Source organism: Rattus norvegicus, chromosome 10 (genome assembly GCF_021556685.1).
Source record: "Rattus norvegicus strain SHRSP/BbbUtx chromosome 10, alternate assembly SHRSP_T2T, whole genome shotgun sequence".
Classification (NCBI taxonomy): domain Eukaryota; kingdom Metazoa; phylum Chordata; class Mammalia; order Rodentia; family Muridae; genus Rattus; species Rattus norvegicus.
In genome coordinates this window covers 24,258,814-24,284,196 of record NC_141543.1, presented here as the reverse complement: position 1 = coordinate 24,284,196, position 25,383 = coordinate 24,258,814, and the positions used below count along the sequence as shown (strand labels likewise).

The 25,383-nt window shown below is 46.1% G+C and overlaps 1 protein-coding gene across 5 annotated transcripts in view; it reads left to right on the top strand.

Moving 5' to 3' along the window:
- Window positions 1–25,383, top strand: part of Kcnip1 (potassium voltage-gated channel interacting protein 1) — a 369,154-nt gene that overhangs the window by 305,127 nt on the left and 38,644 nt on the right. The window contains exon 1 of one of the 5 annotated variants that reach the window (XM_087574200.1): window positions 12,719–13,011. Within the exon in view, the coding sequence (XP_087430326.1) occupies window positions 12,864–13,011 (148 nt within the window). The 5' untranslated portion in view covers window positions 12,719–12,863. 5 annotated transcript variants of the gene reach the window in all.

Below are 25,383 nucleotides of genomic sequence, written 5' to 3'. Positions count from 1 at the left end.
ACAGATCTCTCAGGGAAGAAGTCATTCTGCACAGCTCACAGGACAGGAGTGAGTCCTCATTACCCACCTCACTGAAGGTGTCTACCTAAGTTGATGAACTTCTGTATGGACAGCTTGCTTATGTTGCTGTGGGCTCATGGATGGCTATGTTAATGTCTACATTAACACTTTGGGTGATGATCTAATACCCTTATTTTGTTTGAATCAACTCACTGTAGGCTATAGGGAGCTCCTTCAGTTTGCATTTACATCCCTTTGTGTGACTTTGCCACTGAGGGGTGTGTGTGTGTGTGTGTGTGTGTGTGTGTGTGTGTGTGTGTGTGTGTGTAAGAACTTTCTTGCTTTCTTACACCACACAATGCTCTGGGCCCCTCTTGGACATTTTCTGCCAAATCCCTGGTGTCAGCCATTTCTCCAAGGAACCCAATCCTGCATTAGTTTTCACCATGGACTGCCATTTGTTTTGCTTCCTTTATTAAATAGGAAACTAAGTCATATTCGCTGTGAAAATTTTTTGCGAGTATTTGGAGGAACAAAGATGAAAATAAATATCCCTCCACACACAAGGGCAGAGAAATCCACCAATGGCACCTGAGGTATTTCCCCCCAGGTCCTTCTTCCAGATGCTTGCCACCCCGCTTTCTTTATGTGTATGGATGTTTTGCCCGCATGTATGTATGTAATGTATGTAAGTGCATTGTATGTGTGCCTGGTGCCTGCAGAGGCCGGAAGAGGGCACTGGATCCCCTGGAACTGGAGTCACAATGGTGGGGAGCTGCCCTGTGGTGCTGGGAACTGAACCCAGGTCCTCTGCAAGAGCAGCAAGTGTTCTTAAGCACTGAGCCATCTCCCCAGCCCTGTGGTACTGGCTCTTGAAAGGTCCTTTCCATGTTTTACAACTTGATCTCTGCCAGACCCAAGGGCATCTCCAGGGATGCCTTCTGCGCCCTATCTGTGGTTGGAGCAGAGGAATCATGTGGATCTTTCTGGGCCTTTCTGCTTCCTGGTTCTTTTAGACTCCTCCCTCACAGGCCCAAGAGACCAAGAGTCAGGAAATGTCCATCTGACTCTGAAGAGGTAGACATACTTCCTTATGAACCATAGTTGGCCTGACTTTCCTGGTCTCCAAGGATTAAGTAGGATGGGAATGAGGTCCTGACAACTGTAAGGTTAAGACCCCAGAGATGCAACCCCTCGCTAACTGCAGGACTCTGTGTGAGAATTTCCGGAGTGTCCTACAGACCCTGTCTAGGAAAAGGAATCAGCATCAGATTAGAGCCAGGAGTCTTGGCCCAAGTGACAACTCTACTGTGTGGCTTGCCTGTGTCTGTCCTTGGCATTCAGAGGGTGGTTATCTAAGCACCTAGTCAGCCAGGCCTAAAAGTCTCCTCATTCCTGGGCACATTGGAAATCACTACTTTCCTCCAATAGCCTGGGGGAGCACAGGAGAGGAACCTGGTACAATGTTCCTGCTTGGCTTGGGAACATACAAAGGGGAGGAAGAGACTATAAACATGTAACAGTATCAGCCAATGGTGGACAGCCTAAGGGCTGTCTTTGCCATGCTGTGTGGGCAGGGTGTCCAAGTGATTCCTGGAGTCTAGCTTGATGGGCCCTTGTGACTGTGTGGCCAGACTTGACATTGTTTCACTGGTCCTCCCTCTTAGGACTATTCTCCCTGTGTCCCCCAAGCTGGGTCATGTGACCCCAGCATCACAGCCCCATAACCACCCTGCTTCCTTTTCTCAGAATCCACTATAAGGTCCAATTGACCAGTCCACTTATCTGAACCTATGAACAGGGAGATTAAGCTTTCCCCAGACCTCAGTGCTGGCCCTAGTGATCTGTGTTTATTGAATGAATGAGTTTAGGTAAACCAGAAGAATCTTCCCGAGTCAGTGCTGTAAAAGAGATAAACATGGAATCTATGGTTTGAGGTAAATCGCCTAATCTCTCCGAGTCTTCGTTCCACTTGCTGTAATGTAGATACAATAACAATTCCCCCTCGCATCAGAAGATCAAATGAGACATGTGAATTGAGAAACATGATACATACACCACCACTCTCTAGGTCTACTCGAATGTCCCCATGTCCTGGTGTTGTATTGGACTGTATACAATGCACAATAACTGGTGTATGTAGTAACACTTAGCAAATAGTGATTTCCTTCTCCCAGAACTAATTTAAAGCTTATCTGTTAAGAAATATGGGTGGACGGGTGGGTGACAGATGAAGAATGGATGGTGGAGAGATAATGGGTGGACGATGGATGGACAAAGGCTGGATGGAGCATCTTTCCAGTGGCAGGGGATAGCATAAGTGTAGAGAACCCATTGGCAGAGCAGAAGGTTGTACCACTTTGGGATAACTATCCTGGACTTCAGAGAGCTCCCGGGCATGAAGGTTTGGCTTTAATTAAAGTCTCAGCACAGTGTTAAATGCCATTTTATTTCAGTCCATAATTAACACTAATGAGATGTGCAGATCACAAACTGCACACACTCTGAGAAAGTGAAAAACAGCATCTGAGCTCAGTGGTTTCCATGTCTGCTCACCCCCGGCCCCCCTGCGTGCTATGTTCAATTAAAAGTTTTGAGGAAATATTGCAACTATGCTCCTTGTCTTTGTGGTAATGAAGCATATTAATTTGAGTGTGATGAATACAATATTCCATGGACTTTTTAATTCCCTTATCTACAAAAGTTTAAAATAATGGGCCAATTAAATCAGGGGGAAAGAATGCAGGGTTTGCTTAGGGCTCCAATTCAGAAACCCAACAACTGAAGGACCTAAACTATGAGCCTAATTCTCCTCTCACCACAGTGGACAGACACTAACTCATATGGACAGATGTGGACCAGAACAAAATATGTACTGCATCAGGGATCAACAAACTAGTTCTAGGCAATTCTCTAGTATTGTTTGCTCTGAATAGTGTTTGGATGGATAGATGGATGGATGAGTTGGTGGGTGAATGGATGGGTGGATGGGTAGATGGATGGATGGATGGATGGATGGATGGATGGATGTGTGGATGCATAGATGGATGGATGCATGGATGCATGGATGCATGGATGTGTGGATGCATGGATGGATGGATGGATGGATGGATGGATGGATGGGTGGATGGATGGATGGATGCATGGATGCATGGATGCATGGATGGATGCATGGATGTGTGGATGCATAGATGGATGGATGGATGGGTGGGTGGGTGGGTGGGTGGATGGATGAATGGTGGATGGATGCATGGATGGATGGATTCACAGATTCATGGATTCATAGATGGGTGTATGGAGATGAACCAGATGACTTTCCAAGTTCCCACTTCTCCCAAAGTAGTAAATCAAGTCTCCTATGGAGCTCATCTGACTCTTCCAAAATATAGACACTAGAGGCAGAATGTACAGGTTTTAAGTGTCAGTTCCCTGACCCTAGGAGTGGGAAGCAGCATTTTCAGGTCAGGGCTAGCTCTCCGGCTCTTTACTCTGTGACAACATCTACTTGTCACAGAGCCATCCTGACTCAACTGCTGCCCACAAGAACTTCCCTCTCTGAAGCAGAGGCTTCCTGAGTGCAATTGGCTTCTGGATGTGCTGAGCATATCACTTGGAAGTGGGTGCCTTGGAGCAGGTCTCTGACCCGGGCACATAGCCCAGGTATCTCCCTAATGACCTCACTCCCACTTCTAACCACTAACTCCACCTTGCCACTGAGACATTTAAGGTAATCTGCAGCTGCACACTATTCGATCTCTGTATTCCCTGTCTCTCTACAGTCTGTTTCACACACACACACACACACACACACACACACACACACACACGAAGAGAGAGAGAGAGAGAGAGAGAGAGAGAGAGAGAGAGAGAGAGACTCTTTTGCTTAGAACCCATTTTCTCAGCCTAAAAGTAGAAATCCTTTGTATGGTCTATGATACTCTGTACCTCTGACCCTGATACAGAGAGGCCTGCCCAACTTTACTTGTCACCATGGCTCCTTCCTCTCTATCAACCCCTAAACACCTAAACTCAACTTCAGTCCCACCTTCTTCAGGTCCTTTACACGTGCTCTCGTCTGAACGTTCTTGCCTCAGCTCTCATCTAGTTAATTTATCTGCCACTCTTAACTCAAAGCATCAGTCCAGGGGAGACATCTGGAATCAAACTCCTGACACCAATTCCACCCAGCCAATGTTTGCCTCATAGTTCATGTTGCCACTGCCCTACATAGCTTTCCTTCGCGGAACTGTCACAGCTGATAACCATTTAGTTGTGCCATTACTTGAGTCATGGATGTCTCCCCCATTAGGCCATTTGCACTAAGCCATGTATTTATGATGCTTAACACAGAGTAAGGTTCATGAAAGATGCTCAGCCCTGCATGACTGGGTTAACTAATTAGTTAGTTAACTAATTGATGACAAATTCAAAAGCTTTGCTCTTAGGCCAGAGAGATGGCTCAGCAGTTAATAGCACTCCAAGGTTTGGTTCCCAGCACCCACATAAGGCAGCTTAAAAACACCAGAAATTCTAGTTCTAGGGCATTGGGCAACCTCTTCAGGCCTCCACAGACACTATACATATGTGCACACATACAGACACAGACACACACGGAGACAGACAGACAGACACACAAATTTTAAAAATAAATTTAATTAAAAAGAGAGCTTTGCTCCTCTTGTTTCACTACACTGCATCCAGTTTTGGCCTTCTTCATCCTGGAAACACTCATTTTGTGCTTAGCTTTCTGTTGGGTGCTTAAACACCTTTGCTCCATCTTGCTCCCAGTCAGCTGACTGTATAACGAGAGACGTGTGACTACTCACCAACAGCACAGTGGTCATGTTCTACAATGGCCTTAAGCATGGGGCTTCCTGGAAGCAGAAGGAAACCTCTGACTCCCCCACAGGCAGGCTTCTTAAAGAGTGTCACCTCAACGTTGAGCCTAAAAGAAAAAGATGTTGGCCCAGAAGATCCAGGCAGACTCAGGGCTTCAGCTGACAGACCTCATGTTGGAAACTTGGAGGGCAGGGACCAGTGCTAGAAGAAAGGCAGCCTGGGAAGGAGGGGCTGGGCTGGAGAAGGGAGGCTGGGAGGCAGGAAGGAGCCTTGCACCAATAACTGTCAGCAGCAGCTAAAGTTGGCAGCCATAGAGACTGGGCAGAAGGGCCTGGACGTGACCTCAAATTTGAGGAGTTCCTTCTGGAGACACTGTAGAAAAGAGGTTCATGTTTCAAGTAGGGGACTCCAGCTCTGGGGAGACCAAGATGGACTGACAGTTTTCCACAGAACCTGAGTTGTCTTTTCCTCGGGGGGGGGGGGGGGCGGCTCTGTATGGCTGACCCTGCTCATTCATTGCAGGGAGAATTCATTTCAGGGTGGGAAATTTTTTTAAAAAGTACAAGATTAAGCAGTGTAATCAGCTGCTGCTGAGAATTTGAAATGCAATAAATAATAATAGCGTTGAGAGCTGTTTTTAATAACTCACCAGTGTAATTTCGCCTCTGCTTCTTGGAGCATATGTAAAATATGTCAGAACGGGTGTACTGGCAAATGCCTCATTGCCAACCTCTGAAGACAAATGTCTTCCCAGGAGGGAGGGGGATGGAGGAGAACTCGGGGGACTCTGTTGAAAATGAGATGCAGGAAGGCAGGCATTGTTCATTTGGACTCTGCTAATTCCACACTGCGACCTTTTGCCCATGTTGCAGATCTCACTGGGTTGTCTTACAAGGCGGCCGGGTTGACAGCAATAACAAGGGACAAGGGTACCTCTCATCCAAGAGACAATGGGCTGTTGTTTGTGGACAGTAGGACAGCCATATGCATGCAGTTGGTGCTCTGATGAAGGGTCATCCTGGTTTGTCTAGTGGGGCAGGTCCCTGGGGATGGGATACGGTGGCAGTATTTGGTTTACTCTTTTGCCTTGCTGAATACTTCTGTAACTTGTTCCAAGTGTTTCGGTGAATTCTAACGTTCACAGTTCCCGTGGACTGTCCCACTTGCTGTGTCTAGATTGTCAGAATGAAACAAGGAGTCTTAGACCTTAGGGAGACAACTTGACACCTCGAGCTGAGAGGATCATCACTGTCGGACAGACAATGTTCCATGAGGAAGTTGACTGCGACCCCTCATACTTGCGGTCACCTGTCACTTTACCTCCCTCACAGCACTGTGACGTGGCTTATCAGGGACTTCACCCTATAGATGAGGGAACTGGAACCTAGATATCTTCTCTAAGGCAAAAGCTCGTAAATAAATGTCCTCCGAGCCAGCTGGTAGTTCCATCTGACTTCAGAGTCTATGTCATCAAACTGCGCAGCCCTCTGCGGCCAATCTGTCCAGTTAGGAGATCCCAGAAGCTGTAGTTCCCAGCAAGCAATAGAAACTGGCGAATGACCCTAACTGAAAGGCATTGTTTCTCTTCCTTTGCTGAGTCCTCTCTGGGGAGAGGTAACATCTGTGTCTCTGTCAAAGCATTATCAGTGCCCTGTCACTGGCCATCCTCGTCTGGGTCACTCTATGCTCCTTCGAAGCCTCGGGTTTGCGATATGCAAAATGTGTTTCACTAGCTGAAGTGTCCATTAGGGAAATGGTGGAGGGTGGTCAGCAGCATCTAGAGAGTCAGATAACATACCTGAGTCAGTCCTCTTCCCGGCGCTCTCTGGAAGGCAAGTTCTCTCACCTCTGCACACGTTTGGGGGCTGACATATCTTTGTTAGGCTGTAGAGTTGCTGCGTGCGCCTGGGAACGGCAGCATCCAGGGTGATTTCTTCCTATGGAGAAAGAGATGAAGGAGGGGGAGGAAATGTGAGAAGAGATGAGGCAGAGGAGAGGAGCCCGGTTAATTAGCTTTAGCCAGATCATTATGCTGGGTTACAAATGAGCGCATTGCCTTGGAATGTCTGCTGAAATTCTGACTGAGCCCAGAGCCCTCTGGAGAAATGGGGGGGGGGGGGAGACCGAAATTAGTCAGTGCTATCTAAACACCATCACTGCCAGTCTTATTTCAACTGACAGCAGCCAAGTTTTGCTCACACTAACATGAAGGGCTGCTGGTGACTCACACAAATGCTGGGTGTTCGCCGATGCTTGTACTCACTGTTAGCAGAAGCAGACCTCTGTTTTAAGCCTGAACCTACAGCTCTGCTCCAGAGCTGAGGAAAGAGAGGCAGATGTTCAAGAGACTGGAAAGGGAGAAGGCAAACTGCAAACTAAAAGTTTGGAAGACTGGTCTCTGACCATGCATTCCAAAGGACACGATATCATGAAAACAAAGCCCAGGGTCCTTCCAAATTCACTTCCCCAAATGCCTGCAATGAGATTTCCTCCAGGTTTTCCTAAACCACAAGGGCAGAAACCAGCATGTTTCTCTACAGTAGTCACCTGTCCCTCTCCTTGAACACCATGGGCCCAATTATGAAGCAAGAAGATCCATCCTGGTTGAGAATTGGCTACTAAGGGCTGGGATGGGAATGGGGATAGGAGCAGATTTGTGGGAGAGTAGGAGAGGAAATGGGAGATAGGTTGGAAGTGGAAAGCCAGCCCAGACAGACTCAGAAAAAGCTGCCCAAAGCAAGACAGCTCTTCCCAGAGACAGGATTTGGACAGGGAACTGCTAGCCAGGTGCATCTTTCAGCCTCTGTCTAAACCACCTTATTTGCTGCAGTAATTAAGACAAAGGAGGAAACAGAATAGAGCGGAGTGTGGCACCTGCTGCATGAAAGCCATGCACAGGTAGCCCCTGCCCCCTGCCCTTGCTTTCTTAGCTGAACAACAGACCATGTTGTATCCTAACTAAAAAGCTAATTAGGAACCGTTGGCGCAATGTGTTCTCAACAAGGACTTATTGAAAAGCAGAAATACACAAAGAGCTTTTAAAGAGTTAAACAGTAAAATGCAAATAAAAAGATAATGGGGCTTTCTAGACATTATGAACTTTCTGGTAGATATAAGGTCTTTTCCCTTGGTCTATTCACCGTGGTCTATTCACCGTGTGGGTCTTGGAGGACAGGGAACAACAGAGATTGGGAAGAAATAAGGGAGGAGGGAGAGAGAAAGACAGGGAGGTTGGAAGAAAGGGAGATATCATTGCTATATTATTACACAATTACCATCATCATTAGAAAACTAATTTGAACAAGCCCTGCCTGTGCCCCCAAAAGGGCACCAAGCAAAGAGGCAGGCTCAAGAACACAGAAATAGTTTTCTCATTTTGATTGGTGATGGGAATAATAATGATTTTTTTCCCTCTCTGAACCATAACCATTTTGCAGTTAAATAATTTGCTTTCAGACTGGATCAGGAGCTCTGAGGTGCTGCTCCGAGGATTTCTTTCATTTCTTCTGCACCTTCTAAAGAAAGGAAAACTCCAGGTGCAATCGTTGACATTATATTTATACCAACTGCAACAGAATATTCCAGAAAACGAGGCTCCTACCAAATTAGTTTATCCAAATGAGGTTTAGACGATACCTTAGTGAGGGGTAGGGTGCAGTGGGGTCAACTGATCAATCCATCTCAGTGGCCCAAGAGTTGGAGAACCACTCAGAGAAGCCACAATCTAGCAGCAAGCCTTGTTGAGTCAAGAGCGTATAGATGGAGGACTGCATGTGTTTTCAGTCAGCCAAATGGATGGCTTCCTCCTGTGGGTCACCGAACCCCAGGATCCCTACAATTCCTCTCAGATGACAGAGCAGCAAGCTGGCTGGAGATGCAGATGTGAGTAGCTAAAATAGAATTTGATTTCATGTCTGCTCGGGGCAGACTCTCAGGCAGAGTTTAAGCAACAACAAATTATTCTCAGCTGAGAACATCTGCCTAGAAGGAGGAGTTGCGGCTGAAGATCGGAAGTTCAACAACCCAGGAAGTTTCGGGAAGTCTAAAATATACCCCTTCGGTTCCCCAGATCACAACTGTGACTTGTCAATTCTGTTTCAGAGATGAGAAGGCTCAGGGACCAACAGGGAGGTGGAGAAAACATAGCTCATTCAGTCTGGCTTCCTCTATGTTACACTGTAGCAGGGACTTTGCTAAGCATTCTACCGCACTGCCTTGTTTCCTTGTTGCATTAAGACCATTGTGGGTAGAGCCCAATGGTGGAGCTAGACTATGCAAGCCACAGGATTGATCCACAAGAAAGGTGAGAGGTTAAAGCAAGTTGACCCCGGTCACCCATCTACAAGGTGACTGTTAAAATCCAAACTCAGAGACCCTATGGCAGAAATTCACCATCTTGATGTCCAGGATTCCTGAGAGACCTCACAAAGCAAATCTACCTATGAGATTGTGAGACCTGTGTCAGAACCCAGCCTTTTATGGGTCAGAGTTAGAACGAACATCAGAAATTTGGTAGCAACAACCGATAGTCACTCAGAGAGTCTCACAGGACTCTTATTTCTTATGGCAAATATCCGCTAATGTCGATAAAATCGAAGGTCAGCAAGGTGAACATTTTTGACCAAAAGTAGTAATTTGGGACAAATTAACGAGAGAAGTCCATCAAGTTCTGCGCATGCTTACATTGCCAGTGTAAACAGATTTACCTTATAATCCATTGGAAACAAAAAAAATGGCGATTTGCAAAATGAATTTCACAAATGGTCTAGTGAGAACAGAATGTTCTCATCAAATGAGAGGTGGAATTTTAAAGGGGGACTGTGGGTAGAGGGAGCTCTGTACAAAGGCTGTGGTGTGAGAGGGGAGTCCTCAAGCCCCTGAATCACGAAGCTCTCACAAACGACAAACCACAGGCACAGCTCTGATCAGCTGCAGGTCAGGATGCTGCAGTCTTGGACTCAAGTGGATGGGGCACGCTCCAGGAGATCTGAGTTTCCCTCTGCTCATCCTGGAGATGAGGATAAGGGCTGTGTGCATCCTGCAGTTTCTTGGAAGTCGTAGTTTGCTGTTTCTGATATTCCTAAAATGTAGGGTTATGAGACAATTGGAGGGAAATATCTGCTGAATTCTTGGACACTTTTAACCTTTACACTGTGGCAGTCGAGCAGGAAGTGGAGCCATCATGTGTCCTTTGTACCGTTCATCCCCAGAGGACTTGGCAAGCAACTAAATCTGGTTTCCTGTGTCTTACAGTTGCTCGAGAATACCTGGTAGTAGCAGGAAGTGGAAATGGGTGTGACATCAAATAAGGAAATGAGTGGAAGTGAGGGAAGGACAGGAGCCCAGGAGAGGAGCTAAGATAGAGCCATCTGCCCAAGGCTGTCATCTGAAATAGAAGTCAGAGATGAGAGTTACTATAGAGGAAGCAATAGGGGGAGAGGAAGGGACAGGAGCAGACAAGGCTCAGGCTAGAGAACAAAGGGCTGACTTCCTGGAAATTTAGGGGTCTCCCACATCTATCTTGTCACCCTGGTGGGGTCACAGACACTATCCCTCAGAAGGTGGAAAACATGCCTAATCAAAACGTCTCTGCACAGGTGTGTTGGTCAGGTTTCCTTCTGGAGAGATGGAGTCCGGAAGGTCATCGAGATAAGAGAATGCTCATTTATAGCACTTGCTTACTTCTGGAGGATAAGTGTCTCTACCACAGTGCCTTTTTAATTTTGAAAAGCTGAAAGCTTTATGAGCTGGTACAGGCTAACACCAGGGGCTATGGTTGGACATGGTTTGGCGCCCAGAGATTCAACTAGTGAAGCCTTGGTCCCCAGCAGTGGAACCTTTAAGAGCTGGCATCTAACTACCAAAAGACTATACATGGACTGACCCAGGGCTCCAATTGCATGTGTAGCAGAGAGTAGCCTTGTTGGGGCACCAAAGGAAGGGGAAGCCCTTGGTCTTGCCAAGGTTGGACCCCGATGCAGGGGAATATGGGGGCAATAAGGGGGATGGATAGAGGGAATACCTGTATGGGGGAGGGTAGAGGGAGAGAATGGGGGGCTTATGGACAGGAAACTGGGAAGGGGAATAACCTTTGAAATGCAAGTAAAGAAATATATCTAATAAAAAGAAAAAGAGCTGGGGTCTAGGAGGCAGCCATTAGGTCGCAGGGCCTTCACCTCCTGAATGGATTAGTGCTGTCTGAAGAGAATGAGTTGACTCTGGTCATAAAGGGTTCTGAAACAACTGACTATATTAAGAGCAATCCTGGCTGCCCAGCCTCTCGCCTCCGGTCCTGCCATGTGAACTTTCTTCTTTCCACACACACTCTTTCAGTTGCGATGCTGTCTGCTCTGGTACTAACCTCGCCAGAGCCAAGTAGATGCAAATAACAAGAACTGTGAACGGAACAAGCTTTTTATTTATAAAGTGCTCCACTTAATTCTGTTAGGGCAACAGAAAATTAAATAATACTCCGGGATACCATTGTCCAGACACCAGTGAGATTGAACAAAAACACATAAAACTGAGATGTGTAGACTATTTCCCCCCCCTTTTAAAATAAGGAAATAAAGAAACGATTTGTTCACATTTAGTTGTTTCTCTTATTTTGAATTCGTTCCACAGATATGTTGGGAAAACCTCAATAGTGGGGCACCCTCCAATCCAGTCCCTTAACTCTCTTCAGAGGCACCCAAACACATTTGCCAATGATCGTTAGACCCATGTAGAAATATTTCCTGTATATGCCAGGAGATGCCTATCCCTTCTCAACATCAAAATGGTGGTGTGAGAACAAATTGTTTTTCTATGTAATGATGTGTTTTGCAGCCGGCACCCCAAGATACGGAGATGTTCACTGCTGTTTTAGTGGTTACATGGTATCCTTTTTCCTGATGCCTTATTGATTAACCATCTCCTCAGTGATAAGCATGGAAGATTTTTCAGCCTTTTTTTTTTTTTGCTATAAGTGAGCAAAGAATATGTCTGTCCATATTGGTACACGTAGATATGCATCCCCTCAAGTGAAACCTCTAGGAACAACAACAACAAAATGTCTTCAGTTTTATTTAAATATTTGCATTCCTGCTGGCAATCCCAGAGAGTGCACATCCTCACACAGTTGCCAACACTTTATCCAAGAAGTGGCCCAGATGTTTGTCACTTATCACTCAGTGCAGCTCTGTCCTCACTCTGTCCTCTCAGTGGAGGTCAGCTGATCCACAGAAATGGAGACTGGGTTCCCCAGAAGTGCAGGACCCTGCAGGAGGTCAGGTGTCAGGCTTCCCCCTTCAGTACATTGAATACTTTCCCCCAACAAGCTTCCTGCTGGCATTCTGACTGAAACCTGAACATTTAGAACAACACCGATTTTTATTTTTATTTTTTTGCTTTCCCATATTTTATTTCTGGATTGGCTCTTTCCCTGAAGCCCTGGGATCACATGCTCAGCCCGGCCACCAACTTAACTCCTGACACTCTTAGGGGACTGCCAGAAGACAGATGTAGCTGTGTGTGTGCCCAGTTTCTGATAACTTCCTTGGCGATCATTTCCAGGGCCACTTCATGATGTCAACGCTAGAATCACTGTATTCCCATACCAGCTTGTCTGATTTTTCCACTAGGAGAGTAAAAACAAATTGTTAAGGGGGTGGGGGAGCTTTCATTTTCATGTCTGGGTTTGGTAGCTGAAGCAATCAATGTTCTGTCTTTGAAACGGTGTACACTGGCACACAACCCCTGGATTCTTCGGAGAATATGCCGTGAGGTGTTGCCAATTATTAGTTCTCTTGGCTAGCAGATGTTTAGGGACTGGTTAAGCCTTTGGAGAAATTACCTTAGGAAAACGGGGAAATAAAAGCAAAGATTACCATGAATTGCAAGATTACCTAGCAATTGCAAGGTAGGAGGAGAGAGGTGGAGGGCGGAGTAGACAGGAGGGAGGGAGAAAGTGAGAGGAAGCTAGGCTGGTGGAAATAACCCTGCACTTGGAACAGCGGCAAAGAAGCGCGATTTTCCAGCTTTAAATGCCTGCCCGCGTTCTGCTTGCCTACCCGGGAACGGAGATGTTGACCCAGGGCGAGTCTGAAGGGCTCCAGACCTTGGGGATAGTAGTGGTCCTGTGTTCCTCTCTGAAACTACTGCACTACCTCGGGCTGATTGACTTGTCGGATGGTAAGCGAGCCCCCAGAGCTTCCCCGTTTTATACGAATGTGTTTTCTGGCTTAGATTGTTGTGAAAGTATTTCGGGGGGCGGGGAGGAAAGTACGCGGAAAATGGCACAGGAGTCCTGGAAGATTAGGTGGCGCCGCCTGCACAAACCTTCCCCCTTGCCCTCTTGGAGTTGTCCGTGGTACTGAACTGTGCAGAGCCAGCGGAGCGCATGTGGGTCCTGGTGTTTTTTTCTTTTTACTGCGTGAGAGGAGCAAAGTGCACACTCCTTCTCCCTTCTCCCGGAAGGTGTCTGATAAATATGCATATTTTGGTAGAAGCTAAAGACTTTTAAAAGTCATTATGATGTTGATTAACTTGCAGCAGTTGAAAAGATTATAGGGAGGAAAAATGCTAATCACGGTGCCTAACAATTAGAAAGCGTTTAAGAAACACTAGCTCCTCTCCCTAACCCTCAACCCTCATAAAGACCCTTGTTGTAAAACCACTTCATCAGCTGTGGCTTTAACTTCCAGTTCTTAATGAGAATGTAGCTATAAATCTGACTCACCAGCACTGTTTATGATTGCAAAATTAGTACTGGTTTGGAGCATTTGAGTTCCTCTCTTCTGGTTATACATAAAATACATAACAGTTTTTTTTCAAACCGCACTCTCCTGCATTGCTCTGTAGAACACAAGAACTTGGTACTTATATGTGACCTTTGAATAATGACAAGGAGGTGAAAACATTGATTACCCTGATGCCTCTGGATGTGTGTGTAAGTGTGTGTGAGTGTGATATATATATATGTATATATATATATATGCAACAGACCATACTCCTTACATTTATAATTGCTATGCTCTAATCAAAATATTTTCATCTTGAAGATAGTGGAATTTTTAATTTGATTATCATATACTACAGACATATGCCATATAGTTACATGATGTCTTAAACACTTGTATGATTGAGTTAGGTCATTTTGAAAATAAAAAAGCTCAAAGCCACATGAAAGTTAGTAGCAAGTTTCTCAAACTTAAAGGAACTCTACTAATTTTTCTTCCTTCTTGTGATATGCTGTTCCCAATATGATTTCTCTATATGACTATTGTACCATAAAATTAAGCCCCGGGAAAGATTTGAGATTTGATGAGCAGAGTGTTAAGCAATGTCAGCCTTCAACAATCACAGTCAATTCATACACGAAGTATATGCAAGTGTGTTCAATATGTATTCTCTTGTAACTTCACATTGTGGGCAGAAGTTTCCCTCCAACAGGCATTGAATGACTAAATTCTACATAACAATGAAATATGGTTTGAATAAATAACTAGTCAAAAACACTGAGGTAAACAAGAGTGGACTATTATGGTGCTTGGCTGACCGAGCACAAGAGTCAAGAGTCTAGCTCGAGTTCATCTTGGTGAAGTTGGACTTTAAGAACTCGGTCTCCTTCTTTTGGCTGGACATGGTGGCGTATGCCTTTGATCCCAGCACTTCAGAGGCAAGTGCACATGGATCTCTGTGAGTCCAAGTCCATCCTGCTCTGTGTTATGAGTTCCAAACCAGTCAGGCCCGCAGAGTGAGACTGTCTCAAACAAACAAACAAACAAACAAACAAACGAAAAACCTATCTGTGTCTTGATTTTTTTCTTTCTGGTGTGTTTTACTCTTTCTTCCAAGGAATTTTAGAGCTAATTCTCTTAGCTGAGCTCTGTAGGTGGGATGGCAACTGATCTTTAAGTCTCTCGCTTCTGCACAGACAGCCCAGCTAGATGGGATCTCTGTGTTAGGCTCGTGTTTAGGACCTATCTTAGCTTTAGCAGAAATGTAGCGAATCAATGGCTTTATAACCCTAACTTTCTGAGATGTTGAAAGCTGAAGCACATTTAGAAATAAAAAATGTCTGCCTAAAAAAATACACCTGAAATTCAAAAGTCCGTAAGAATAGTTCAACATGCACAGAGAGATCTGGGCTCCATCTGAGATCCAAGCTCAGATGACTCATCTGTAAGAGATACGTAATGTCTCTGTCATTCAATGGATTCCAGGAGAACATGGGTCAGCCTGTTCAGAGCTTCTGAGTAGCCACTGACACTGTGAGTGAGTGTATGTGCTGCCCATTTGCTCGTGAGGCTGCAGGTGACATAGGAATACCATCACTGTTCTTTCTGGCACCCAAAAGCATCCTATTCCCCACCACCACCACCACCATCACTTCTAACGACTGCACCTTTCTGCTTTGCTGCCCAGGAGCATGCCAGTCAGGCATCTGATGTTTAAGAGATTGGGAGGGGTAAAGTTAAAAGGCAGGGACATACATTTGATGCTATTGCTAGGAGGCCTGCATGAGGGAAAAGAAGGAGTTGAGCATGTGCTCAGCACCTACAATGCATCCAGGGTAGTTAAGTGCCTTTTACACTCTAGAAAAAGTGAAACCTGCAGAATAGCACTCCGAGGAAAATAAATAAATAAATCTGGGAAGTAGATGCCGTTATTCCCTTTATATAAAGAAGACAGATTGAGAAGACTTAAAGTTCCAAAGATGCGGTTGCATGGTGGAAATGCTTGGCCCCAGAGTTCTGCACTCTGCTTTGTGTACCATGAGTGGGAAAGCTGGTCCAGATGACATCAGCCATCTGTCATTAAGCCTATAGCACAGATGAGCTCATAGTCTAGAAACCTCACAGTAAGGTGGGTGATGTCACCTCCAGTGTGGATATGACACTACAAGCTCCATTAACCCCCTGGGAGAAAGTACACCTCTAGGAAAAGGCTCTGAGATCCATGTGACACAATCACTCTAAGGAGAGTGAAGCACCTTCATAAAAATGCTCTCATCAGTAGCCTCTCTTAGGATCTCATTCTTTTTTTTTTTTTTTTTTTTGGTTCTTTTTTTCGGAGCTGGGGATCGAACCCAGGGCCTTGCGCTTCCTAGGCAAGCGCTCTACCACTGAGCTAAATCCCCAACCCCAGGATCTCATTCTTAATATACTCTCTTAAGGGCAACATTAGAGTGGTACAGAGATGTCGGGTACAGGGTCCAGAAGAGCTGAGATCCTGGTCTGGGTGCCCCTGCATTATTTGTGAGTTTCATCAAGTCCTGTCTTCTCTCTTTCCTTTTCCTCGTTGTAAGAAAAGAAATTAGTACAATCACTTTATTAATTTCCTAGGATGCTTCATACCAGATTGCTATAAATTGTTTTAAAATAACAGGTGAGTACTCTTTCATGGTTCTGGAGTCCAAGTATCCAAAATTGAGGCAAACTCTGGAGTTTGGGGCATCTTGGGGAAGGTTCTTCCTGGCCTCACCTACCTTACAGTACTCCAGGCATCCTTTGGCTTCTTGCATCACGACCCCAATGTCAGCACCCACCTGGGCTCCTCTCTCTCTCTCTCTCTCTCTCTCTCTCTCTCTCTCTCTCTCTCTCTCTCTCTCTCTCTCTCTGCATCTGTCTCCACATGGCGATTTTCTCTCTTGATAAGGACGGCCGTCACATCGTGTCGTGGGCCCTCTCTAATCTCATCTTAACTTCATTACATCTGCAAAGACTTTATTTCCAAATAAGGGCCGAGGTTAGAACTTCAATAAGCCTTTTGGGAAGACACAATTCAATTTATAACAATTGGGGCGTGTGTAATTCGATTCGTAGCAGCAGCAGTCACGCTCCTATAGCTGCACGCAGAATTCAATGAAAGACACGTGGGCAGGGCCAACCTTCCTACCAATGGCTGTGCTTCTAATGTGCTGCACACTTCCCTGACCTGAAAGCATTCCAATAAAAGGAATGTAGTATTCATTAGGAAAAAACATATATTACTATGGCTATGTCCTGGGGCAATATAATTCTTTCCCTTGGATTTGACAGGGGGAAAAATGGTATAGCAGTTAGTATAGAAGTTCCCCAAATAAGAATCCTGGAAATACCTTGTCCCCATATGCTGTGTCAGCATGGGTACTTGGCTTTCACTGTAGTGCCTGCTAACCGACTGAACTCATTATCCCTTCCACCTAACGGAGACAGCGAGCGCTTCTTGGGGTGGGGTGAGGGCAGGTGAGCAGATTCTAGAAGATCAGAAAGCTTTGTCAGTTTGCTCTCTATCTCTCATCTCACCTGCTGCTTGGTGGGCCAGTCTTACCAGTTACCACCTCACCACCAGCTAAGGTCACTACTTTCCCAGACAGTCATGTCTAACCACGCCTATGAGTTCTGCCTAGCAACCTCAGAAGGCACTCGCTATTCCAGGACAACTTACTGAGTAAGACAGCAAGGCATACATCGGTGTCTCTCAAACCGGGTTCTCCTGTAGCCATATCCTACATCTGTCTAAGCAAAGGACGATTCTATTTTGCCCCTGTAACTCATTCATGAAATTGTTGATAAGCACAAGTTATAGAAGGGCTTCCACCAAAAATATACTAGCAGCAACGATAATTAAAATTCTTGGGGGAAATAATGAGAATCCAGGTTCTTGGGGGCCCTTGAATCAATTTTCTATGCATTCTGTATTAGCAGAAACATGTACTAACACTGTTACTCTGGAGGCTTGCTGAACCCCCTCAAGAGTGAAACGATTGAATGTGGCTCTTAAGAAGCCCACTATCACATGTGCCTGGATTCAGCCATGTTTATATGCTTATCATTCGTCCAATATGTCATGGGCTACCATACAGGGTTAGACTTGATTGTCAGGACATTTCTAGGATATGAACAATAGCTACAGATCTCCAATGAGGCAAAGTTATAAGTCTAAAGAACATTGAGACTTGGGCTCCCCTCTTCATGCAGAACGATCAGGGAGTAAGTGAGTAATTCGAGGTTTATTTCAGGACTTTCAGGCTTGTTTCTTCTGTCTAAGAATGTGCCTGGGACAAGCAGAGCCCTGCTAATCCACTCTGTTCTCTCGGTAAAGTCCTCACGACCTGTTAGGGCCAGGTTTGTGGAAAGTTGAATAATGGCTGCCAAGGAAGACCTGAATAATGGCTGCCAAGGTGGGCCCCTGGAATGTGGGTCAGATGCATTAAGAGAAAAGGTTCTGTACAGAGGTGACTAAGTTAAAGGGCCTGAGATAAGATTATCCTGGATTACTCAGGTGGGTCCCAGATGCCAGTACCAATGTCCTGGTTGAGAGTCAGATGGAGTTGAGACACTGACAGGAGAAAGACAGAAACAGGGATTGGAGTGATGCGTCGATAAGTCAAGGGGTGCTGGGGGTCCCCTGCACCCAAAGCTGGAGGAGGCAAAGAACTAATTTCCATGGAGACCCTCAAAGCTGTGGCCCCGCCAATTCCTTCATTTCAACATAAGATGTTGAACTTCCGTCCTCTTGTGCTGAGCAGAAATGTTTACTAGTTCAGCCGTCAGCTTGTAGTAATTTGTTGTGACAGCCTTAGGGAAGTAATGCATAACCCTTTTAAAAGCGTTTCTTCATTTGCTGTAATAGAATATGAAATAAAATACACACACTTCAAAGCTCAGAAATGGATAGACCTATTGATCCAGAATGCTAGTAATTTAAGGACTCGGGTTACACTTTCTCAGCATTAGAGGAAAGATGAGGAGGAGCAGGCCTTACCTCCTGCCAGCACCAACGTGAGGGACCGCAGAAATTTACCTTAAGGGTGGTGGACAGCAATAAAACAGCATATCCAGTGTGTGCCGAGCTGACCTCCTCATAGTAAAAACATCTCCTTCCCTGGACTGGAGAGATGGCTCAGCGGTTTAAAATGTATAGCGTTCTTGCAAAGAACCTGAGTCTGGTTCCAGCACATACACCAGGCAGTTCACAGCTACCTATAACTACAGCTTTTGGGGTTCCAACACCCTCTTCTGTACTCTGCTGGCACATACACTCACATATGCATGTGCCCCACACCCAGAGAGAGACACAGGTCATTTTCAAATAATAAAAATAAATCTTAAAAAGAAACTCTGAATGAGCAAAGTAACACAGGTGCATTTCTCCTCTGCAACCTCAAAGCTTCCTCTTGTTTCTTCTTCCCTTTGCCCATTTTAGGGCATCTGAGGATGTAGTCACGGTGTAAACATGTTTAGCCTCGCTTTCTTGTCTGTTTAAGCAGTGTCTATGACCCAGTTTCTCCAGGATATGAGAAGACAAGGACACCTTCCCTCCCTCTACTTTCCCCATCCTGCCTACCAAGTGCATTGACTATGTTGTCCCTTCACATTGTCAGCATTTTGATGCACCCCCAAAACATCCTTGTTCCAAGGCTAACAGGAAGCTGCATCTCATTCAGCTTGAGGCCAACCCTGGCTCCTAATTTTTGGTGGTACCCACTTCTCTACTTGTGTGGGCTGGAAGCACCTCCCCTTCTCCTTCACCAGCAGAATGCCATGTGTTCAGGAGTCATCCCAGCCCTTCTCGTCTCCAGAGGACACTGAGAGCTGCCCATACCTAGGCCTTCTGTCCTCCACTCTGCTTGAAGATGCCCAATCTGACCAGCCTGCTGTGTCTCCGCTTGCCCCCACTGTCACCCTGCAACTGAGAATCTCCTAAAACGAGGGCAAATGGCACTGGTGTTTGAGGACCAGGATAAGCGATACTTTGCAGTATACTCTAGCAAACATGGTAGTGTGTCACGGATTTCAATTTCCTGTCAAAGATCATAAATCCTGGGGGATTGGGGTGGGAGATATACCAGAGGAAGAAGGAACTGTATTGAACCAGACTTTGTTCAAAGAAATAGAAACAATTCACTCAGTTCATCTGCTTTAAATTTTTCCTCTCTATTTATATCTAATTGCACAAGGAATTCATAATGAATCTTTTCATGAACCCCTTACCATACAAAGTGAGATGTCCACTACACCCTTCTGTGTCTCTGCTTCCTCTCTGTCTCCAGCTCCAGAATGCAAAACCTGTATGCCCATCCCATCATGATCCCCAGGACAACGTGACATGAGGATACTTGAGCTCAAATGCTAGAAATCATGGGGCAGACTGCCTCGGGCACGGGATTGACACCTGACTCTGACCTAGAGAAGAACCAATGTAAATATAGTAAAGGAAGGAAAAGAGAACTGCCGAGTACGTTCCTACCATCTCCAGTTGCAGGGAGAGAGAGAGAGAGAGAGAGAGAGAGAGAGAGAGAGAGAGAGAGAGAGAGAGAGAGAGAGAAGACAGAAGTAAGATAGGAAGGTGAGGGAGTGTAGAGAGCAGGGATGGGGGAGAAGAGGAATGAGAGAGGGATGGAGAGAGGCTAACAGGAGAGCCTCCCAATCCTCAGATAAGCACGGTGCTCTCTGGTTTGCTTAATGTACATGTAGTTCTCTGTAATCACCGCCTATTAGGAGTTCACTTAGCCTGCATTCTCCAGGAACTCCTCACAGCAAGCCAAAGCCAGAGCAGCCCACTCTGTGCTTGAGTTGTGTCCAGGATACAGTTCCCAGACAAACCATCCCTGTAGCTGAGGCAGCTGCACACCAAGGATGGCGGCTCCATCCTCAGTAGACTGGCACAGGTCTCCGGAGCCTTTCATCTGTCTAGTGTGTTCAATGCTGCTCTTCATTGATCCTCTATCCGTGGCAACGAGTGAGTCACACTGTCATCCTTTTACTTCCCTCAAGGAACACACAAAGGAAAGAGTTAGGCTGTGCATGGGTTGTTCCTCTCGACCTCCACCTCACCTCTCTGTATCTGTCTTCTCCGTCTCCAGCTCCAAGATCTCAAGCCTCTACCCTGCCTCTCAGGGCTCCGTCCTGTGATGGACCCTGGGTCTAGCCTCCATTTATCCTCTCCTTGGCTTCTACTATTAGTCTGTCAGCATCAATAATTTCCCTTAATTTGCTTTTGAGTTGCACACACACACACACACACACACACACACACACACACACACACACACACACACACACTACAGAGGACCGTTACTCCATTTGACCCTTGAAAGGTGAATGCCATCTCTTCCCCCATCTCACTCATGAAGCACAGAGAATTGGAGTCACTGGCTTAGGGCCACGCAATGACGGGGAAGGAAGCCAGTACTCAGGTCGGTTTGCAGAGCTCAGCCTTTCTCAAGGGAAGTACAATGATTGGCTTAACAAAACTCTAGTCGCCGCCTCGGGGCAGAAAGGAGAGTTAGGATCCCCAAGCAGAATATGGCTGAGCTAAAGCTGAGCTGTTGGAAGACCTTGCTGTGGGGCCTTTGCATTGTTTCATGTCACTGTCTGTGCTGCTCCGTGGCTCTGTCCCACTTGAAGGAAACCTGGAAAAACTACTTTATCCTGTAGGCAGGGGGAGCAGCCAGCTCTGAAGAAGCATCATGGGTACAAACCAAGAAAGACATGGTGGGCGGTCTGGAAGTGCTAAATGAATGAATGAATGAATGAATGAATGAATGAATGAATGAATGAATGAAGAGTGGTTAGACTGGGTGGAGATCTCTCACCAATATTTTCTTTCATACCTCTGGGTGCATTTGGTGGCCTACAACAAATCTTCCAAATTCACCCATAAATATTCCAATACTCATATACCTATTGCTCATATCTACCAGGATTTGGATTTCCTCCTCCCAAGCCTGACTTCTTAACCCTCTTCCACTTTGTAATATATATCCTGAATATTTACCAAGAGGGCGTGTCAGAGACTGAGACTCTCTCCCCTTGGTTACCAACCCTCGGGCACTCAGGGACCACTTCCCAGCTGGGCTACGAGCAATGCGAGTTACATCAGTGGTGTCCAGGGTGATCATCAGACACTCCCTTAGGACCAGTTTGTAAGATTTGGGGAAGGAACACTTCATCTTTCCACTTGAACCCAACCATCGATGCCGCACACTGAGCTCCCATGCATGATCTCCTTCCATTAAAGAGATTTGACCTTTATGAGAGTTTGAAAACCAAAAGACAAAATGTGAGGCGTGCCCAGCCCCGAAGTCTCATGATCCCATAATTTTTCCTAATGTAAGAAGGCGCAGGGCATCCTTGCTTTCAAGGTAATCGGAAGTCATGTGACCCGGGGGCATAGCCTTTCTTTACAGCACCATTACGATCACAAGCATCAGCTAGGATGTAACCTAGGGTTCGTGCAGTGGGACCAGGTCTTAAGCTCTGTGATATGGGCGTTAGAAGCAGCCACACAACACAGAACTAATGAGGAAGACTTCTGCTCCCAGGGTTTTATGGTCTAAGTAAGTTAAAGAGTTACTGAAAACCCCAAATGAGGCCCCTGGCTTCTTATGTGGACAAGGTATGTATGGTTCATAGAATGCGTGGCCACACAAGATCTTGAAAAGTGTAGAAATTAACTTACTGACCTTACAGAAATAACCCTAGAATAAAACATTCAGACAGAGCCCCGCCATCTGCTCCCTAGGGACTCTCTCTCCTGTAAATGGAGCAATAAGGCCCACTTTCAGCACGTTGGAACGTTTAATTGAAATACACTGATTAAGACCTTGACTCGGTCCTAAAGCTGTCTGCAATACTTTATGGCACACAAAGAGAAGGATGACTTGCCCACACCACCTTCAAGCAGTGTCCCAGGGGCCATTGCTCTTGCTGCTTTTTGGACAGCCCGTGAGCACAACCAGACTGACTCAGCATTGCCAGGGTCTAAAAGGCCTCTGGCACCTGGCAAAGCCAGCACCGCCCCCCACCCCTGCAGTCTCCTCTCCATCTCCCCAAACTGGCCCCCAGGTGCTAGTGTGCAGGGGCGAGGCCCTGGAGGGGGCGCTGGAATGCCACAAGACCTCGCTCTCAGGAATTCAATATAGAAAACACATTAAGACCTGTTTACATGGAACTACTGTTTATAATTATTGTTCCCTATGGGATATCCCCCCCACTGCTTCCTCCAATCCTGCTTTAAACTGCTCAACTAATAGAGCTTTTCTGGCTTCCCCAGGGAGACGTTCACAGATGCTAATAGAGCCATAATTCAAAAATTGCTTGATATACATGCCCTCAATTTTCCCCAAGAACCACCTAAGTGAAGAGCCCCAAACATGCAGCTTGCTTATTGGCCAGAGGCAAATAAACATGTCTGGCATTAAATATACAGCCTGCTGTTCATCCAGGTCACCACCAAGCCACAACCATTATCATCCTTTATCCTATGAGATCCCTCTGCCACCAGAGCACCCAGCCAGCTGCTGGGTGGGCTCTCCAGAGGCCTCCGGGGTCTTCAAGCCTCTCTCGAAATATTTCAGATAAAGCAAGGGGGTCAGTGTGAACACCCCTCTGGGCCCTGGTGAAGTAGGGACCCAATGCTTAGCAGCTCCAGACAGAATGACTTCATCTTTCTGATGGGTAAAAGGGGAGGGCAGAGAGAGAAGCACATCACAATGCTACATCAATACATCACCACATTGCATAAGCTGCACCGCCATTACAGAATTACCGGAAGTGTAATCTGCCTTCCCACCAAGGGTGAATAATGACTCTGGTGACTGTCTGCGTCACCTCAGCTTTCTGAGAGCTGGACGTCAAAGTAGGGGTACCATATTACTGCACAGGGTTATTGGGGTAGTGGAGGGGACTAGCAAGCACAAAAGTGTCTAGTTTATCTTCACAGGCAGCCGTTCAGTAAACGGCCCTCCATCTTTTCTGCTGACATCTGAACATGACAGCAATGGATGCTTTGATGGGCTTGTTAAGCGAGTGTGAGGGTTGAGCAATCCTTGTGCTGAAATTGGGTGATTAAGGGAAGTAAATTAGGACTGATTAAAATAATGTTGACTTCCACAAAATGAATATGTTTAATGAAACTCACTATCTAGAGAGAAAATTCATATAAATTGAAAATAGCACAGGTTCAAATGACTTTAGAGACCATACTCAAGACAGGATTCATAACTGATTAATAAATTAAAACTAAAGACAGCCAAACGATGGTGGTAACGCGGAAACACAGTGTCCTCCTGGGTTTTGTAGCAGACAGTAATGAGGGCCAAGAAAATGGAAGTCTCTATGTCAGAAACGGGGGTCGGGGCCTGACCCCAAGTTTCCTATCCCAACCCCCTGTCCTTTCAGACACTCCTGCTGGCCTGTGTTCTTTGCATTGTTGACATTCTTGGGAACAGGACAGCAGACCTACACATTGTATCTTGTTGGTGGAGGCAGACTAGTGCCTAGGCAACATGACCGCAAACGTCTACAAGGTCTAGCATCCCGTCTTTATGGGACAGGAAATGCACCATAACCTACTGCCCCCCCCTTGCATATCGTGGAGACAAGCACCTGGTTTCTCAAGTCCTTGACATCCCCTGGAAGGCCCTGAGAAATGAGTGTCCTTCTCAATGAGGCAATGACACCAGAGAAGGGAAGCTGCACGAGAAGTATGTGACAGCAACAAGATTAAAATCACTCCAGTCCCTAGGCTCAGCAGCCAGCTCACTTCGTCCCTCCGCCTCTGTTGATGCAAAATTACCTCAACCAGAGAGGCTCAATCATCCTGAACACACACACACTGACGCAAATGAGCCTCCACTGACATGTAAATGAAGGCTCCCTCTGTAAATATGTAGAAAAACCCTTTAAGCTTTCTTGCTACTTTACTGTGGCAGACACTTTTCTATTTGGAGGAAGGATTGACAAACATTAAGAAAGGTCTAGGAAGGACCTAGAACAGTGCTTCTCAACCTTCCTAGCCCTGCGATCCTTTAATACAGCTTCTTGTGCCATGGTGACCCCCCCAACCATAAAATTATTTCACTGCTACTTCATAACTGTAATTCTGCTACTATTATGAGTTGTAGTGTAGATATCTGATATGCCGGAGAGCTAATATGCAATCCCAACAGAATTGTGACCCACAGGGCGAGAACTGCTGACCTAGAGGAGAACCAGAAGATGCAGGCTTACAAGAAACACAAAGTGAGTCGTCCAACCTCGCTTCTTTCACCTCTGTGCTTTTTGCACACTGCCCTTCCCTTGCAGGAACCACTGTAGAGTATCCCAGCCCACTGTAGAGTATCCCAGCCCACTGTAGAGTATCCCAGCCCACTGTAGAGTATCCCAGCCCACTGTAGAGTATCCCAGCCCACTGTAGAGTATCCCAGCCCACTGTAGAGTATCCCAGCCCACTGTAGAGTATCCCAGCCCACTGTAGAGTATCCCAGCCCACTGTAGAGTATCCCAGCCCACTGTAGAGTATCCCAGCCCACTGTAGAGTATCCCAGCCCACTGTAGAGTATCCCAGCCCACTGTAGAGTATCCCAGTCCACTGTAGAGTATCCCAGACCACTGTAGAGTATCCCAGCCCACTCTAGAGTATCCCAGCCCACTGTAGAGTATCCCAGTCCACTGTAGAGTATCCCAGCCCACTGTAGAGTATCCCAGCCCACTGTAGAGTATCCCAGCCCACTGTAGAGTATCCCAGTCCACTGTAGAGTATCCCAGACCACTGTAGAGTATCCCAGCCCAC